This window comes from Numenius arquata, chromosome 8, assembly GCF_964106895.1.
Source record: "Numenius arquata chromosome 8, bNumArq3.hap1.1, whole genome shotgun sequence".
NCBI classification, from domain to species: Eukaryota; Metazoa; Chordata; class Aves; order Charadriiformes; family Scolopacidae; genus Numenius; species Numenius arquata.
In genome coordinates this window covers 59,102,632-59,122,310 of record NC_133583.1, presented here as the reverse complement: position 1 = coordinate 59,122,310, position 19,679 = coordinate 59,102,632, and the positions used below count along the sequence as shown (strand labels likewise).

General features: G+C 43.2%; 1 protein-coding gene across 1 annotated transcript in view; it reads right to left on the bottom strand.

The window, feature by feature from the left end:
- Nucleotides 1-19,679, bottom strand: part of PATJ (PATJ crumbs cell polarity complex component) — a 148,593-nt gene that overhangs the window by 56,381 nt on the left and 72,533 nt on the right. Inside the window, exon 27 of the mRNA XM_074152513.1 lies at nucleotides 4,601-4,797. Within this exon, the coding sequence (XP_074008614.1) occupies nucleotides 4,601-4,797 (197 nt within the window). The remainder of the gene's footprint in view (nucleotides 1-4,600; nucleotides 4,798-19,679) is intronic.

Genomic DNA, 19,679 nt, shown 5'->3' with positions numbered 1-19,679 from the left:
AGGATTGTTTGCTTCTCAACTTTAATTTGCAGAAGAGAAACATTAGATATGGATATTAAAAAAAGAGCACTGTTTTTACTATGTGGCAGTAATGGAAATCCATAAAATTAGTATCATCTGATTTTTATGAAAATCAAGTTAAATGATACCCCAAAGCCAATAAAAGAACTGGCAGAGCTTTCTATAATAATTATTTCTTTTTACGAATGCATTAGGTTCCTTCTAGCCACAGGAATTGTGGCATTTCAAGATACAACCAGACTCGCTGAAACAATGGGAAAAGTTTGAAAAACTTTTTGATCTGTCAAATTATATAGACTGAAACCTGGTCCAATGGGAGGTGTCCCTGCCCAGGGCAGGGAGGTTGGAACTCGATGGTCTTTAAGGTCTCTTCCAACCCAAACCATTCTGTGATTCCATGATTCTATGTAGAGATATATACACCTACCTCTCTACGTTCAAGTTACTGTCCCTCTTGAAGGATGGTGCCACTTGCCTAATCCAAAGTGACCATCTTGAAACAGGAAAAAAACCAAAAAAAAAATCCCACAACAAATATATTTAGAATAAAACACCAGTCCCCCCATTCTAAAGCAGAAGCGGCATTGTGAATTTGGCTGCGTAGTTCATTTACTTGGGCAAAATACTGATGTATCTATGGTATTATTGTGGCATAATATATTTGTCTAAGACTCTCGAAGTAAAACTGCAAGAAAAACACACGTAGCACGAAAGCCCTCTGGCTTTGAGATTTGACAGAAATGGCACAGAAAAAGGAAGAAAAATTGCTTCTCATGCAGCGGTCCAGAAGGGACAACAGGTAAACCTGTTCTGGATGACAAAGACTAGCTGTCACTCTTTCTGTGGCCTCCTAGAGCAACACCTCCAAACAAACAGTTTCCTTCCACCTCCTGCCCCATTTTCAGCAAGACAAGCAGGGACAGGAAGATGGCAGAAAATCCCAGCATCGGTAATTTAGCATAACAGGGCTCTGTGCAGCTCAGTTTATTAATAGAACGCAGTTGACTCTCTTATGGAGAGATGATAATAATAATAATGACAGGGTGGATTATTCAATGTGAATAAAACCTCCCAGAAGGCCAGAGCCACGCAGAGTTCAGGAGCAGCGGGGTTTAACAGCCCAGGTACAGCTCCACATGAGCGTGCTGAGGACCATGCTGGGCACAATCAGCCGCGGGACTAAGCCCAAACTAATAAGATACGAAGCAGCGCAGACACCTGCACTAAACCAGCACGAGCGCAAGGCAGGAGCACCACAGATGGTTTCTTTGCTGGGAAAAAGAATGGAAAAGAAGAACTTGTGTCATGCAAAAAATATATGCTTTTGCACAGGAACCAAGTTCTGACCCAAGTAATTTTCCTCCATGTATGAAAGTAGGACGAAAGGACCTTCTCCCTCAAAAAGTTGTCTTCTCCAGCAACATAGCCATCCAAAATACATCACAGGAGACATATTTAAAAAATAATGATTACATACAATTTTTTTATGTGATCTGCATTTCACTCAATGTATAGGCTGGATCGACTTTCAAAGCAAGCCAGGACCATCCCGCCAAAAAGCTTCGCAGAAGCTAAAAGTGAGATGATATTTCATTAATTCACTGACAAAAGATTTCATGAACAAGGAGTTGAGGCAGTCTGGCAGCATCCCACATCTTTCAATTGAATCCAATCAAACTCCAGTTCAAAATTAAAATGAAGAGGTAATGTCTATCTCTCTTTATCTATATATTTATCTCCACCCCATTAACCTTACCCCCATCAACAGGCACCGGGAATAACCTGCTCACGCTGCAGTAGCATCCACTGTTTTAATGGAGTAACACCTAACCAACGGTATTCACTGGGGCACCCCAGGACAGTGCAGAAATGCCGAAGGCTCCCTAAGATGTGAATCCCTTCTCTTGCCGATACGCTCCAGTATTCAAAATTGATGTGTAATCAAAGATGTAGATGCAAATATACTTAAAACATACGGTTAGGTGAGGATTGAGTGTGGTCTACTTGCTGATGAACAGATGAGAATACTGGGGAAAATGACCACAAATGCTTACAAATGAAGTGGCTGCGAAGTCCAATAGCTTTTTTTTTTTACAGAGTAACTAAATATTTCACCTGTGGGCAATGGCCATCAGCTCAGACTAGAGGCAGAGCAATTTAATACCCACATGCAGTGAAGCACCACCCAAAGGAAGAGAAGTTGCTTCATCAGTAAAGATCGTCCATCCAGGTCTCTGAATGAGGAAAGGACACCTTGGGAGACATAAAATGATTCTGTGACCAACAACCACGCAAGTCTTTAGTTGTATGTCTATAAGTGGAGAAAAGCAAACAATCTGGACTCTGTAATTTCCTCACTTCTGAACACTTGAGTTTGCCATTAATGCTCTTTTAACGTACCTTATCATAAAAGATACTGCAAGTAAAGCCAGTTGACACCATTGACCTCTCCATCACTGGCATGAAAGTAGCATGAAATCATACTGGAGATATTCAAAAGCAATCTGGATGCAGTCCTGAGCAACTGGCTCGAGGTGGCCCTGCTTGAGCAAGGGAGGTTGCACCAGATGACCTCTGGAGGTCCCTTCCAGGCTCAACCATTCTGTGATATTCCTACCTCGGTGACCTGTATATACTTCCTGGGTATGAGGACTCCTAACGGTTACTGAAATAACCTAGTTATTGAATCTAATGGTTATTGAAAAAAACCTGCCCGTGTAAATGCCCATTAGTTCCATTTCAGTGCTATTCGCATAACACCAGAATGTTTTTAAAAGACAAAACACCAGAGCTGTGAATAATTGAGCACTGGTGTGAACACGAGACGTCTGTACATGAGTAACACACAATCCATTCCTTTGTAACAGAGGATGTTTTGACACTGGATACATACTCACTGGGGACCAAAATGAGATCACCACATCCTTTCATAGAAGTAACCACACTTCTGCCCACCCCTTTAATTTGATTGCAAAGGTAAACAAGAGAGGTAGTTACTAAAGTCTCTTTGAACTTCAGTTTATTTGAAGTTTGGCATTTTTGAGATGGTGAACATCACTTTCCATCCATTGAAGAAAAAAAAAAAAAAAAAATCATTTTATCTCCAACTTGACAGGGAGAGGAATTAGGGCAACACCACCACTTTGGAAAATGCTACTTATAACATGGCTCATGCACGGAAATCCCAACCTTGAGATACATGTGATAAATCACAGATGGTGCATCTTTCAAGTATCAATACTTTCAAGCAATACTTAACATTAGCTCAAACAAACACTGCAAGGAATAGCTTGTTAGATATAGGAAAACTTCCGTGCATCCTTCTTTGTGGGAAAGTATTGACGTAAAAGGGTCTACTTTTTTATAGTTCCTTTACCAGGAACTACCTGGTCTATGATATGCACAGAGGAAAACAGTACCACGAATCCTTTCAAATGGTACATAGTTTAACCATAAGAATTTGGAGCCAGGCACAGAAAAGAACATAAATTTGAAGGAGAAAGTAATTTTCCTACCCTTCTCCAGTATGGTATAGACCTCTATACCATTTATCACACTTGAAACCATCCGGAGTTTATTATTTTCTTTTTATTATTACAGCAAAACAAGTCTTTCTTGTACTCTGTGTATTGAAAACCCGTAATTACAGAACAGTTAGACAATGACAAATGCTTAGACAATTCTGAGTACTCCCAAGGTATCCCCAGGCAGTGAAATTTGCTCTTTCTCAAGTCAAGAAACGTGAGAAAATAGGTGGTTCTCTGATGGCACAAAGAGTTGCTGAAAGATCAAAAAATCACCACCCATGGAGAGCAGTAGGTCAGCATATACCTGCTCTTCAGTGAAAGCTTCTCTCGAAAGGAAAGATCCCTAGGGAGGGCTGATTTTTTTAAACTGCTGAAGCAATCATGACATGGGGAACCACTGCAGATTCTACAGCAAAGTGTCATTTTGCAGCAGCCAAAAACCAGATAAATGTAGAAAAATCTGCGTTTTCAATCTGAAGGTGAAACAAGGAGATAAGAGAAAAAGTGAAGACAAAATATTCTACTTGCTAATGAGCTCTCTTGCCTTGTGGGTGAACCCGTGCCAGACACGACTAAAGAAAATAAGTATTTTAAGTTACAACAGATAAACAGATTACAGCATGAAATTTATTTTCAGGATGGGGAATATCCCTGTCATCTGTAAAAACACATATGGCAACTTTGAGGGGGTTTTGTTTTTTTTAATGTAAGGTGTGAATTTCCCTGTGAAACCACATATGTACTACAAGGATAGATTTACTGTCCCCTTCCTGCCTTTCAACAGTCCCTCCCTAAGCGGAGCTTGTGAACATGCTGAGAGCACAGACTTCTCCGACAAGACATTAGTTTTCACAGGCCAACGATTTTTGTTTCACTGAAAACACATTTACCTGCCAAAGGCCAAGTTCTCAGTTGGCATAAATCAGTGCAGCTCCTTGCCTCAGCCACCTAATTCCATTCGCAGGCTTTATTTAAGGTTCAAATGATACTTTCACATATGCCTCTCCCTCCCTCCGTATGAACCCTGCTTAATAGTTAAAGGAAACACTTACCTCGAGAAGCTCATCGCCAATATGCATCCTTCCATCCCGGCCTGCAGGTCCATCTGGATTGATACCAACTACAAAGATGCTCATCCGAGAGCGGTCCTTGTTGCCAGCAAGACTCAGTCCGAGCCCATTTTTGTCTTTCTCAAGCTCGATAATGTGCAACTCTCCTGGCAGATCTGCATACCTTTGCCTGATTTTTTCTGGAAAGATCAAACATAAAATGAGTCATAACATAAAATAATGCAGATGTTCAAGAACATGTACGAAAAAGATGCTAGAAATTGAGGGCTCCTCAGCATTCAGTCTTTGTTAACAGAGGTCTTTCCAGCACAGGCTCTAAAATACCAGTTTCTGTGCCTGTATCACTCGCATAGCAAAATGCAGCATCAGCTGCAAATAATATTCACGTTAAAACGGCACTATTTTAATTATTTGTACAACAGGCTGGTTCTAAACCAAAATATTTTTGAAAGGTGGGTAAACAAGGGAATTCCAGAGGCACCTCAATCTTACCTTACAAACCCTATCAATTTCAGGAAACTCATAAAGTTAGAGAGAGCTGGTTAATTAACCACGGTGGGAAACTGAAATGCTTACGGCACAAACATACTGCAAACTCCCATCTCAGGGTAGAATCTTTCCCTTTTGCTTTTTTCTGGTGACTCAGGAATATGCTCACCATGCTCTGCTTAACATTATGTGCTACTGTGCGGCTGATTACTCAAAGCAGATGTCAGTGACAATGTCTATGATTGATTACATTTTTAAATGCAGCCTCACTTGGTATTAAGGAAGTTATTTGTCTTTCATCTACATTTCAACCATTTCTGTGACAGGGGGCAATATACTCGCAAAGTTATTTGGAGCACACTGCATGTCTGTGGATGCTGACAGTTTAATCTGAATGTCTTTTCATCGCTGGCACACAAACATCTAGAACTATTACTTGCAAGGGTCAATCACAGCACCGGTGATTTTTTTTTTTTCCTGTCTGATTGTCCTTCGCAGATTTTAAAGCCGGCTTCATACCACCACCTGCATCCAATGCTTCAGCTGGGCCACACATTAAAAAAAAGCAAGTCAAAGTATTTTTTTGTGGCTGGATGTCACCCCTAGTACAGAGCCCAAGGTGAAAGAAACTGCTGCATTATGCATTAAGAAGAGAAATAAGAGATATTGTATGTTCAACTATATCCCTGAGTCAGCAGCAGTCGCTAGATCAATATTAGCTATCACCATTCTACTGGGGAAGCATATTTTAATAGTATGATTTAACCACTGTAGTGAATGTTCCCATGACAACGAGGAAGAGGGGAAAGAGCTGGGGAAGGCGAGGGAAGCAACTAAAACTGAATAAAAACTGCTGAGAAGAGAGAGGATGAAGTAGAGGTGTTCCTTCCACCACCCCTGCGCAGGCTGCCGGGGTGATTTAGCCACACCTGGGTCCACCTCAGTGTCTCTCCTCTCCCAGGGTCCTCCTTCAGCTTCAGCAGCCCCTCCTGCTACTGCAGAGACCAGCAGAGAGCAGTCTCCCATCTCCAACCCCAGATGCACCCAAGAGCATCATCTAAACTCAGAGCAACGTGGACAAGAACCAGCTCCCCCATCTCTGTATTTACAGACTGGCATTTTCCTGCCGCGCACAAAATCCTCAGTAGCCTGGAGCCTGAGCCTAAAATCCCAGTGGGGTATATTAAGGGTGAAATGTTATCCCTGGAAATCTGTAAAGCCCTCCAGAGGTCTGCACAAAATCAGAATATCATAAAAAATTAGAAACCTCACTTGTTACTATCAATTATATGCCAAAAATTCATATAACTGCATTAAATGATAATCCATGTAGCTGAGCAGTTCTTTAATATACTTCTTAACTAACGGGGTCAAAATGTAATTAGAGGTGTGATTTGCTACTTGAATTTAGAAGGTGATTTTTTTTTTTTTCTGCTTAGTATGCAGGATAACTCCTGCCAAAAAACAGCAAGCGAGGAAAGGTCTCGAAAACGGTGCTTCTGAAAGTACAGCAGATCGAAGCACATATTGCAGCCACACGTGGTTTATTCTCACCGCCGAGGTTTAACGTCCTTTTGCCATTAAGCATCGCCCAGACCCGACGAGCACCATGACATTTTCTGCCCACCACAATTAGACAAACAACTCATTACAGAGCAAGCAAGTAGCTGCAGCTGTAAGAATATTAAGAACGGGTCATCAGCAGAAAAGGGATTTCTTAGTGACTGCACTTTGGTGGGTAAAGCAAAGCATCGGTGCTCTGGAGGGATGCTGTTGACTGATCGTTGCTCTGCCACAGTTCCTTCCATTGCTTGTTTTACATGGAAAACACATCTCACATTTGCCAGGAGCAAAGCACATGTCTACAAGCATGTTTTTAGCAGTGAGTACTCGGAAGCACAGAAAAAAGATGAAGGGGTGAGGAGAATACACACGCTTAATGTCATATAGATGAAGCTGCACATCTCCAGAGACTGCTTCAAAACTCATTTCTTTCTTGTCAGTAAAACTCCCTGAAATTCCCCAACAGGAGTCTGATGCAGGAGCTGCTCTGCGACACCGTGCACATGGACACATGGCTCCAGCCTCTACCTGCAGGCAAGTGCCTTCTGAGACTACCAGTATCATAAGTCTCTAAACTCTGCAGGGTTTCCTCCTGCTGGAGAAGCCCAAAATGAGTTTTCTCACATGGGAAAAACGTTAGCTGTTCAGAAGTGCGTGTATATTCCTGTTCCATGCTGGGCTGAAACTAAAAGTAAGCATTAGTCCTCCAAAAATTAGAGTAATTGCCTGGGATGAGACAGAGCCCCACTAAAGTTTCTGGTCTGCCTGGTCTGGACTGGAATCCTGCTGAGCCGCTGCCCGGTTCAGCATTCCAGCTGCACCAGTAATCCCCCACTGTGGGAACAATTCTTTGGGTAAAGAAAAATTTGTCTGGGCAAAAAACGCAGACCAACTCCAGCGGTCATCAAGTTGTTGTATTTGTTAAGAGGTTTTTGGTTTTTTTTTTTTTAAGGGCTTTCCCCACCGCATGTCCTTGAAAAAATCCATACTTTCACCAGAAGGAAACCAGCTCCAAGACAGACCCACTGCTGGCCAAGGCCGAGCCCACCAGTGACAGTGATAGAGCCTCTGTGACAGTGTATTTAAGAGGGGGGAAAAAACCCTGTGCAATTGCAGCCAGAGAGAGGAGTGAGAATATGTGAGAGCAACAGCTCTGCAGACACCAAGGTCAGTGAAGGAGAGGGAGGAGGTGCTCCAGGAACCAGAGCAGAGATTCCCCTGCAGCCCGTGATGAAGACCATGGTGAGGCAGGCTGTTCCCCTGCAGTCTGTGGAAGTCCACGGTGGAGCAGATAACCACCTGCAGCCCATGGAGGACCCCACACCAGAGCAGGTGGATGATCAAAGGCGGCTGTGACCCTGTGGGAAGCCCACGCTGGAGCCGGCTCCTGGCAGAACCTGTGGCCCCATGGAGACAGGACCCCATGCTGGAGCAGGTTTGCTGTAAGGACTTGTGACCCCATGGGGGACCCACACTGGAGCAGTTGGTGAAGAACTGCAGCCCGTGGGAAGGACTCACACAGGAACAGTTCAAAGAGGAGTGTCTCCCGTGGGAGGGACCCCACGCTGGAGCAGGGCAAGAGTGTGAGGAGTCCTCCCCCTGGGGAGGAAGGAGAGGCAGACAAGGTGTGATGAACTGACTGCAACTCCCATTTCCCATCTCCTTGCGCCATTTGGGGGGAGGAGGGAGAGAAAACTGGGAGTAAAGTTAAACCTGGGAGGAAGGGAGGGGTGGAGGGAAGGTGTTTTAAAATTTGGTTTTAGTTCTCATTACCCTACTCTGATTTGATTACTGATAAATTAAATTTTCTCAGAGTCGAGTCTGTTTTGCCCGTGATGGTAATTGGTGAGTGATCTCTCCCTGTCCTTATCTCAGCCCATGAGTCTTTTGTTAGATTTTTCTCTCCCCTGCCCAGCTGACGAGGGGATGTGACACAGTGGCTTTGGTGGGCACTGGGCATCCAGCCAGGGTCAACCCACCACAAGAAGGAACAAGGACGATGCTACGTGCCCAGCGCCGCTTCCAGCCCATCAGGAGGTCCCTGTTACCCAGTGCTGCCGCAGAAGATGGAAGCGTGTGCGTGCACACTCATGCATGTAGGGACAAGCAGAGACACCCCTGCTTTTAAAATCAATGCCATCTCCTCCCTGAAAAGCAGAAGGTTCTGGCTCTCGCAAGCCCCACCTCCCGCAATTAAACACTTCCAAGGGCCGTCCTCACCAGCCAGCCTCCCAATGCAAATGGTAACACGCCATTCCCAGCGGTGTCGTTGCCTCACTCATCCAATCTGCATACAAATATCCTTTGGGCATCCAGCTGACTTCCTATAACATCCTAACCGTATTCTCAGTTTGCCTCTTAATAAGAATCTCATAAGATTATTTTAAACAAGTATTTACTGCTTAAACAAACGTGCATCTAAGGCATCTTCTTTTTAATGCCTTTTTCAGCTGTTTTTTTTTCTCCCCTCCAGCTGGTATCACTTTTCGGTTCTCTGCCTAGCATCGGGGAGCCAGTTAGCATCTGCTTTTGCAAGGAATTCCATTATCTGCCTTCATTACCAGATACTTTACACAAGGCAATTGTAATTCTGCTGTTGCTGCATTACACATGGGACGCGGCGTTTCTTGTTTTGGCACTACGTGGAGTTGTTTCCACACTGGGTGACGATACGCCTACCACAACTCCTGCAAACACATCTCACCAACGATATTTAACTAGCTAAGGTTGCACCCAGTCCCTTCTGAAAACACTCTACAGATGTAACGGGAGTTAAAAGCACAAGTCTACGCTTTAGTGATCACCCCTGCAATAATATTTCCCAGTTATATTAGCAGACAATTACATTTCAAAGAGAAACCCTGGAAATAGAAGACAACTGCTTTCAAACAATATACTATTATGCTGCTGCATATGTTTCCCTGCTTCAGCCGCTATTCCTATTATATTAAACAGAGAGATAAAAGAAATAAATGGGGACAATATGGTCAGGATATTGGAGTTTGCATGATCTAGTATTGCAACAAACACACAATTTATCTGCACGGAAAAAACCAGACACCGCTTCTCAGGAAGGAAAAAGGCTCTTTAAATTACAAAGATATATAAAGCACTTGCAAAGGGCTGAGGAGCCCGTTTCCCAAAGCTGCTGAAATCTCCAGTTAAAGGAGCTAAAAGGGAAGAGGTGTTTCTTTTGGAAATGGTGCCTCTGCAGGATGCAAATTAGAGTCCAGCTAGAAAGACAAAAAGAGGAAAGCAGCAGCTCTGGATGACTCAGCTCGGTGATTGGTTTTAGGACCAACCGCTCAATACTGTCGAGGCAAAATACAGAGAAAAGAAAGGGGGGGAAACCACCACAAAAAGAGACAACAGATGATATTTGTACATAGAAGGTGATACTGAGGGTTTTACATCCCTTTTACGTTACCTCAGATAACTACTAGCAACGTATGCCGGCTTTTGGAGACTTTACCGTGGTCTCATTTATCAGCCCGTGTTCATTCGAATGGTTTCGGCTACCGAAATGGCTACTACCGTTTGTATCACCCAGCACATAACGCGCTTACAGCCTCAGCCGTTCCCGAGATGACTCTGCTCAGACAGCAGAGCTGCAGCATCACAACCCACCGCTTCTCGGGCGGTAACGATAGATATCAGAATGCAGCCAGCATCCGCTACACAGAGCCAACCTTGCATATCAAACAACTAATTCCCTTCTTGATTTCACTATAAACATTAAAAAAAAAATAATAATGTAGGAAGTCCCTTGAAAGCTAACCCTAGAGCTGTGAGGGCAGCGTGTCTAATTTACTGATTACAATTTACAAGAACCTAAATAAGCATATTGAAGGGACCATAATTGAACAAATGGGGTTTAGAATTCTCCCACTACTAATAATATAATAAGCTTATTGTTTTAATCTTCCCACTAGCCCTCTATTCAGCTCCAAGGAGGCAGACAGTTCTTCAGACCTTATCTCAAAAGCGATGCACTTGCCTGTCTTCATAAGCTTTAAACTAAAAAACAGAGAATTTCTGCAATGCTTTCTTAAATTCAAAATCATTCCAATTCTTCTCTCGGTGATCAGCACGCGTGAGAAAAATAGGGCAGTTGTATTCCAAATCAGCAAATCGAAATGGAAGAGCCAGGGATGGTATTAAGACCAGTCCCCCCTCCCTCGGGTGGTGAGAGGAGAGGACAGAGGCTGCTGGGGCTCACGGCTTTGGGAATGCCCTTATCTCCAGAGCTGCGGGCAGGGAGCACCCTGAGGTGGGATGGGAGCATCCCTGAGGTGGGATGGGGCAGCTGTGGATCCCCCATCCGATCCAGAAACTCAGCATCCCCTACCATCTCCCTTTGACAGCCCCACCATCCCTTTGGCAACACTTTGCTTCACATGCACCATTTGGAAGTCGTTTACTAGAACCGAAGCAATGATTTTCAGAGAAAAATAAACCCCAGCGTTTCTATTATTCTCTGGCACACTTCAATTAATGCTACCGCCCCAAGCCCGAGTCTGTCATGTACAAGGAAGAAAAAAAAAAGAGCTCCATGACTGTATCTCTCCCCTTCCTCCCCCAAATACTGTCAGCCAAAATATTGTAACATGATTTTTAAGTACGTGAGGGCGAGAGCACGCACGAGGTGCCACACGGACAAAGCCTCCTCTGGCTGAACAGCTAAGTGTGGGCTTTTGTACTCCCACAAATACAACTCACCCAAGCTCAAGTGAAAAACAACCACGCGTTAAACTCTCCTGAGACGATATTCTTACCCTAACTTGTAGAGTGCCTCTTTTCTTCTCTTTTTCTGTAAAGGATCTGGGCTATTATTTGGGGTCTCCAAGTTTCTTCAGCTCAGGCTCCCATTCTGTTTTGCTCCTCTCAGGCCACGCGAACGCGTGCAGCAGCTTCTCACCTCACACAAGAAAACTTTCCTTCTCCTCCAACGCTTTCCTTAAATCCCACTTGCCCCTCACATCCCCCTTTCTACAGCGGAAGGTAAAAACTTCTGCTAGTGATTCTTAACTAATCCAGCCAGAAGAGTATAAGGAGAGTCTCCACAATCCACTTCAAGTACCATTTAATTTTGTTCTTGTGAGCAGGTGACATTTAGAAACAGTTATCATTAATTTTTTTCTTCCTACAGTGTAGGAATCGTCACACCCCAAGACAACAGCAGAGAGAAAAGCCACATTTAGCCCCACCTGAAAACACCAGGGTAACTGCAACCCGTAACATCGGGGAGCATCTCCAACGCTTGCACTGTCTCATGTCAACGTTTTGTACAACTTGACTTCTTGCCAAATTTTTTTTCCGTATTTCAGACCCACAGCTTCTTTCTAAAGGTGCAGTTTTATTCCACAACATCTTAGTTCTCTGAGAAAGTGATATCGTATGTTTTTCTTTTTTAATTAGATGACAAGGACATGATGAGTCTATTCATACCGATGTTTATCTGAGATCTTTAACACTTTTAAAAGGAGATTTAGTGAAAGTGTGGTAAGCAGAGCATCCTAATGCCAGTAATTGCTGATTATAAGGGAATCTGCCCTCCCCTGCACACAACGCTTCCACTCATTTGCCTTTCAAATGACGCATTAACCCTCATCCAAGCGCTGGCGTTTCCTCAGAAGTGACCTCCTCCGGGTGCTGTGACCTGGCAATCAAGTCACTCCGTGGAGGAGTGACGCTGAGCTCAGAATGCCTCCGCACCCACCAACGATTCTGCAGCCTCAAAGGCTTTGGAGGAAAGGATGGGCAAAAGCTGCCCATGTGTCACTTGCCCCAGGACTGATAAACTGGCTGTTTCCTCTAGATAGCAGACACACAACACAGGCTGGTGGTTGGAGCATCACACTGCCACTAGTTGATTAAATACAGACAAATAGCAACAAAGACCTTTTTCTTTTGATAAAATCTTTTATGTGCATAAATATATCACATCAGGGTTCATTTTTGGGCCCACAAAAGGCCCAACTGAATGGATTCTGAACTACTTACAGCTTTAAAATATGGGGTAGCCTCAAAAGACAGCTGCTGTAGACCCCATTTTTAAGCTGTTGAAAAGATAACTGAGAAAAATCCTATTAAAAAAACACTCTATGGTATAATGTTGCAGTACATTATGTTGTACCATGGAGTTTAAGTCATCTAAGGCCAAAATACTGCAGTCTTTAGAGCTCGCCAGCCTGGAGATAAGGCTCAGTTATCACTCAGGCCAGGCTCACGGATGCTGCACCTCCTTGCTCCTGCTCTGCTGAGCCTTGCCTACCACGGTTCTCTGGGAAGCTACAATATGTCAACAGTGTAAGAACGTTAGAAAATACTGATTTCCATCTGCCAAGTCTCAGGGAAATTTGAAATCGCTCTAAAGGCACATAGGTTGCGCTTCTGGCACAGCGGCGATCGCCCGGCACCGACGTGCCCACCGAGTGTCAGCGATCTGCGAGGATGCACGATGCGCACACACGAAATCAGGTTCCCAGATGCTGTGACAATGATTTAATGGCCTATTTTACAATGCGGTTTTGGAAAAAAAAAATAAAAAAAATTTCACAATCGGGATAGAAATGTCTACTCTTTCTGGTAGGAGCAGGTTTTCTGGTTTGCTCCTGCTCAGATTGCTCTGCTACGATCTATAATCCATTCCCTACATTTGTATTTGAAAGCTGCTCATTCATTTGACGGAAGAGCAAATATGTCTGAGACTGAACAAAGAATATTGGGGAACTCTAATCCATTGCTTTTTCTACTTGGTCTCAACACGAGCAAATGAATATTGTGAACATTTAAATTCTTCCTCCCTTGACAGCAATACTTGATCTGACAGCGTTTCATCTTTAAATAATGATGTTCCCACAAAGCACAGTCATTATCTTGGAATCTTTCTGCACCCAGTCTAATTAAAGAGAACGGCATCAGACTATTGTCAAAAACTGAAAGTTTGTTACCTAACGAAGGCTTTTATGGGCCCAACCATCACTTTCCCAGTGATAAGGCACTATAAGAGGCAGCACAGAGAACACCTCTCAGAAGCCAAGGTGATGAGATGTTTCTCACACAGTGATTTGTTATTAATTTAAGAACCTGTGATGAGCGCCTGAACCTCCTCCATCTAGAGGGGGATGGACGAGAAAACGGTGAGACTTTTGGACTTAATAATAAAAACTTTTTGGCAAGCAAACACAACCTGTACCGATGAGCCCAAAGATCTGGAGAAAACTCTTAAAGGGAGCTCTCCAGGGGAATTGCCACCATTTGTGAAAAACAGACAAAAAACTGTAAAGCTTCAAGAAAAAACCCCAAACCAGTTGCACTAACAAGCCATAAAATTAATCAAAAAAGACTAAGGGTTGGGAAAGAGCAGGTGAAGAGGAGGAAACAATACCGTGCAGCCGGGACAAGAGATGGTTGGAGAGGAGATGGCAGGAAGAGTGTCCCAACCCAACGCGATCGCTTGCTTCGCCACAGCAGCCCAGCTTTGCAAGGCAGCAAAGCCACGTAAAATCAGTGTGACTTGACAAGGACTAAATTAAATTTTTGGATTAAAAAAAACCCCCGCCACAGTAGTTTAAGTTTGTTTGTACAGCAATTTTAAAATATGCTGTGGCAGCGATTAGAAAAGATTAAAGTTGGATGAGTCATCTGGGACTGTAAAGCCCAGGAAAATACCCACAGAGCTACGCTGGAAAATACAGCTCAAGTCTTGACAGCGAGAAGATTGAGGGAAAACAGATCATGATCAGCTACTTCAGTTATGATATAATTCAATGGTGATCTTAACGATAAATTTTAATCTTGTTTAATATTTTTAGGTTTTAATTATTTTGCTAAAGATTGACTGTAACTAGTTAGTCTCCACTAAAATACACTTATCTGTGACAAAAGATTATATTTATATTGTATGTTCCTTCTTTAGGCCAACCATGGGGATGAAATGCTATATAATAAAAACTTTATATTTAAGGAAATATAAAATTTACTATACATCTATTGAAATGCGCAAGATTTATTTCATGTCAGACATCGTGAACAACATTTCTTCTACCCTAAGTATTTTTCCTAACAATATATACTGTTTGCATTTGCACAAAAATTAGAATGCAATTAAAATGTAAGCAACAGCTTTGTAATAAAAATATTTCATACAAATATGCCAATTGTGATTAATAGAACACGTTTTCATTGAACTGTTTTCATTTAAAACTGGAATATTAAACAAAGCGTTGTTATTCTCACAGCAGATAAGGGAGGTTCTACGGTGATCAAAACCACTTTTAAATGGCCTAATTTCCACTTTGTCCAAGATTTCCTTTTGTCTGTCTCGGGGCCTTCACGAACACCTAGTTAACGCTAAACGCAGCGCAGTGACCTCGGAGGAGGTTCTGCCATCACACCATGGCCACAAACACTTCCATAATTTTCCAACTGACAACTCTCAACTTCACACTCCCAGTTTTTATTCACAGGCCAGAAAAGAAAAATATCCTTTTTCAGCTCCTAACAAGTTGTTCGAGTTTGATAAGCTATTTTCATTCCCACTGAATTAGTTGAACAAGCTGTAGAGAGAATAGGTCTTTGTTTCAGGCTGCTGAAGGAAAAGTCAAAAGCTGGATTTTTACTACAGTCTGTTCTGGGTCCAGATTTCTCTCAAGTCTCTGGGTGCACACATACTTTTCCTGAATAGTTTTTTCATTTAAATTATGCCAATGAGTTAGAGTGTGCTCAGATGTCTACGTAGATTGCTATTTAAAACTTAAAATGCATGTTAAAAGCAGAAAATGTTTGATTTAAATTAAGTGCAAATCCAATTTAAATAAAAAAAACCCCCAGCTTAGTATTAAAAAGAAGCTTATCCAGCTTTTAGAGGACATAATGTGATAGCGGGTCCTCAACTTGTAAACAGAACAAGCAGGCCTGACCATCCCCACCAACGCTGTTTAGTATTGCTTATCTCCCCATTTTTCAAAATTTAGGCAGCTCTGCAGAATCAGTATTTGTCAGGTTCACACCTGGTTTGTCTTTCATCAGACTGATTACAAACACTCACAGAGTACCTGATGACTTTCAGGATCCTCTGTGCTTTTGCACAGGACGCCGAGACCACGCTCTCTATTCTCCAGGGCGTGGACCTCCAGAGAGGTCCCTCAGCTACTTGAAGACAATCCCTGCACTGCGTTTGGTGTCCTACAGATCCACCTCATCACTGCACACTTTTGGGTATGAACCCAAGAAATGAAATATCAGATAAGAAGAACAAGGCCAGCTCCTCCTATACCTCCCCACATCACGCAGTGCCCCTGCAGAACCAAGACATTTCAAACAATTAAGATTGGGTTGATTCTAGGTCCTGGTTTTTTGAGCTATCAAATTGCACTTGAGTAATTTTCAAGTTTTTTTACAACATCAAGCAATGCTTAGAGGCTTTGTTTGTTTTAAGTGTAAACCTGAGTTTCCCAATGTCATGACTCACCTTTAATTGCCGAGGCAAAATGAAAAATGAAAATGAAAAATGACTGCAGCACCTGGCAATGTTGGAGACTGCCAACTTCTGTGCCTTAGAACAAAACAAATACATACCTATAATTTCACTTTAAAACCTCTTCTACTGATAAAAAGCCAATAATAATTATTCTACTATATCTTTCCGTATCTTCAGCTATGATGTGTATATTTTATTTATGAAGTCTAATGTAATAATCATTGTATTACATGTAAAACAAGCTATCGGTATGGCCACCACTGGGCAACTGTTGGCTTCGAGTCCAAAAGAAACTTGCGACTCAGAAGACGAAGACCTACCCCACATCTCTGAACAAGGTTTCTGATAAACAACTTGGCTCTCCCATGATGAAGAGGGTACTAGTGGCAACCTCTGGCAACATTTAACCACAGGACCCGTTTCCCAAGCCAACCTCAGAGCTACAAGACTCAGCCAAGAGCAAGCACTGGTGTGTTGCTGCACTCCCGTCTTTAAGACGGCCCCACGCTCCCCTCCCGTTTCAGGAGAAGTAAACTGCATCTCCCCTTCTCGTGCCTTGGTTTCTCATCAGCCTGGTCCAGCTGGCATGGTGTTGAGCAGAGCAGTGTTTGCACAGCCCACGCCTTCTCATCACTTGCTTCACACTCAGCCTGTGCGCTTCATTGCTGAGGTGGCACCTTAGCTCAAGCTGTACCCCGAAATGAAGACCTTTTCCAGCCCTATGGAGGAAAGGATGAAAGAAAGGGACACACAGCACAGCACTCTAATTTTAGAGCCCCTGAGAAGTCCCAGGCGAAGCGGAGCTGAAGGAAAGCATCATCCCTCCCTCCTCTGTTCAAGCCAGCTCTGGTGCTCCTCAGACTCCTCTGCGACCCTGTGCAGGTCATCAACCCACCAGAAAACCATTCCTCTAATGGTGGAGCAGTTTTCTCCTGAGGTGAACAGGCTGAGGAAGGAAAGAGCAACAAACACCCCAAGTACCATAAAAGACTGGGGAAGATGGGAGCAGAGACAGGCAAATGGTGCTCCCCCTTTAGCTTGAGTTAAACGGTCTCACGTTGTGGAGCTTCAGCCTGAGAAACAGCAGAACGTTAGAGGAGGATGACAAAGTAAACACTTCTCATATAGTTGAACAACTAAAATGCAGACTTCCAGGCTGAAAACATACCCTTTGATTAATGCCATTATTCCAAAAGAGAAAGGCACCAACCAATTAAAGTAGTGGTTCGAATGTCTCTTCTTAAAATGAGAAAGCAAGGGTTTATTACTTGCAATAATTTTAAATTGTCCTATGTGATGTAAACTGAAAATAAGTACGTGCGCTGTGCTAATAAGAACACGGATTTTTCTGCCACTGAACGTGGCAACTCTTGCATTTACACAGCCAACTGCATTTTCCTTTTTCACCACGTGAGGCGAGGGGATGTGGACAGAAGAACAGACAACAATTCCTCCCCACACAAAAATCCCCATTTAATATCGCCGTGAAATCACAAAACAGTTGTATACTCTCCCTAAATAAGCCATACATCTTATTTAATCAGCTGTCTTGAGAGTCTATTCAAGAAGTTAATCAGGTTTATGCTGCACTTATGACATCATAAAACTTGACAGATTTGATTAAATAAGACAATATTTTGTATCAGAAAATCTATTCTGATTGGTTTTAATCTCTCCAAGGGGCAGAGTCTGGCAGACCTGTTCTCCCTTCCACAAAGAGTAAAAATCAAAGGATAAGGGTCAGATACCTTTGCTTATACCACATTTCAAATAAGAGGTGATAAGCAAGGCATTCATCTCTCTGCAGGAGAAAAACAAAATCACAAGCAAGTGTACAGATTTTTTTAGTATCAGAATATGTTATGAGGTAACAAACAGCTTCTCTTTAATGTATTTAATGAAATAAAGACATTAATGCATTAAGCTTTGGGCATTTTCTAAATGAACACAATTATAATCAGGAAATTGGTGATGTATGTGAACAGGGTCTTGCGACATGTCAAGCACTCTCTCTTTTCCTTCTGGCAAAAGAAATCCATCTCCAAGGATTTATCCAAGAGGAAGAGCTAAACGGATAAACTTCTCTATATTAAATAGACTTAACTTTTTCCACTCTGACTGGAGGAAGAAATCAACTAAGAGAAAGTTAAAAACCAAATGCTTGAGGGAAAAATAAGAGTGGGGTATGGTAGTTTCTACTGTAATTCTTTTGGGTTGATATTCAACGGATTTTTTTTTTTTTCCTCCTGGGGAATTTAGCCTTCAAATGGATGATTCAGATGCAGCCAAGATTTACTCCCCAGGAATAAACAGTCTTTTGGGTAAGCTGGAACTCCACTTTATTTTATTTTATTTTAATTTAAATGGCCATCTAACCCCTAAGACTCTGTGGCACGGCGCTCCAGAAGGCTCAAGATGCTTTGTGTATCTTATGACAGATGGTTAACCAAGACATCCAACAGATGGTACCAAAGCCAGAAGAGACGCCAGGCCTTCCGAACTGCAGTCCGGGGGTTACGCTCCAGTGTTTATTAATTATATTCTCATCTCTTAATATAAAATAAGCTTAATTCCAATACGGTAAATCATTTTATTCTGTTTTCCTACAGGAACAAAGCTTACGCAATCATACCCTGGGCAATCCAAGCTCCTGCCCCAAAACCTTTGAACCCGCTGGCCAATTTGAAGCAAATCTGATGGTGGACTAAGGGTCTCAAAGGTACTATAAAGGGTTCAGGAAAATAGGCAGCCGTGCAGAGGAGAGAAACCTGATAAATACCCTGGACCAGTGGAAAGACTTCAGCGTGAGATCACACTTTATTAAAGCGTCAAAGAATTCACATGAGAGAAAGCCCTTAGAAATGCTCCAGCCACAGGAAAAGCTTAAATCAGAGCTCACACCTTCCTCGACACCCGAGTCAGTCGAACGGGAGACACAAATCTGTAGGAATCCAACTTCATTAGCTGCAACACTCACAGAAGAACTCGTTAAACTCTTCACAACTCTGCGCTCAAGCCCTGGCTGGAGGCGGCGTGGGGAGCACCCAACTAGTACCAACATCCTCCCCCCAAAACATCCCTTCTGTGTCCGAGCAAAGGACAGAAATCAGCCACAAAGGAAAAGGGGAAGGTCTGCCAACGCACAGCTATCGGGGGGGGGGACGGGGAGGAGCAGATGTACCAACTGACTGCGGTACAGCCCCGTCCAGGGACGCCGAAAGGGCTGGCCTCTTGGTTTGCTCCCATGCCAAGAGCCATCCGCTCACGCCGCCGGCAGCTGCCGCCGGTCCTGCTCCCTCTGCCCTCCCCGACGCCTGTCACCCTGCTCATTTACAAGGCCACAATAGGCCTCTTGCAAAGAACACAAAAGAACGACCACATCATTCTGTCCCAAAAAGGCTTCGTAGAACTCCCCGTTCCTCACAAAATCCCCTCCAACCTCTCTCTTGGCCCCCGCTCACCCTTCCACACAGCTCTGCTTGCTCCCCCGTCCGTCACATCCCCGTCTCGCCTCGTTTTTGTCCC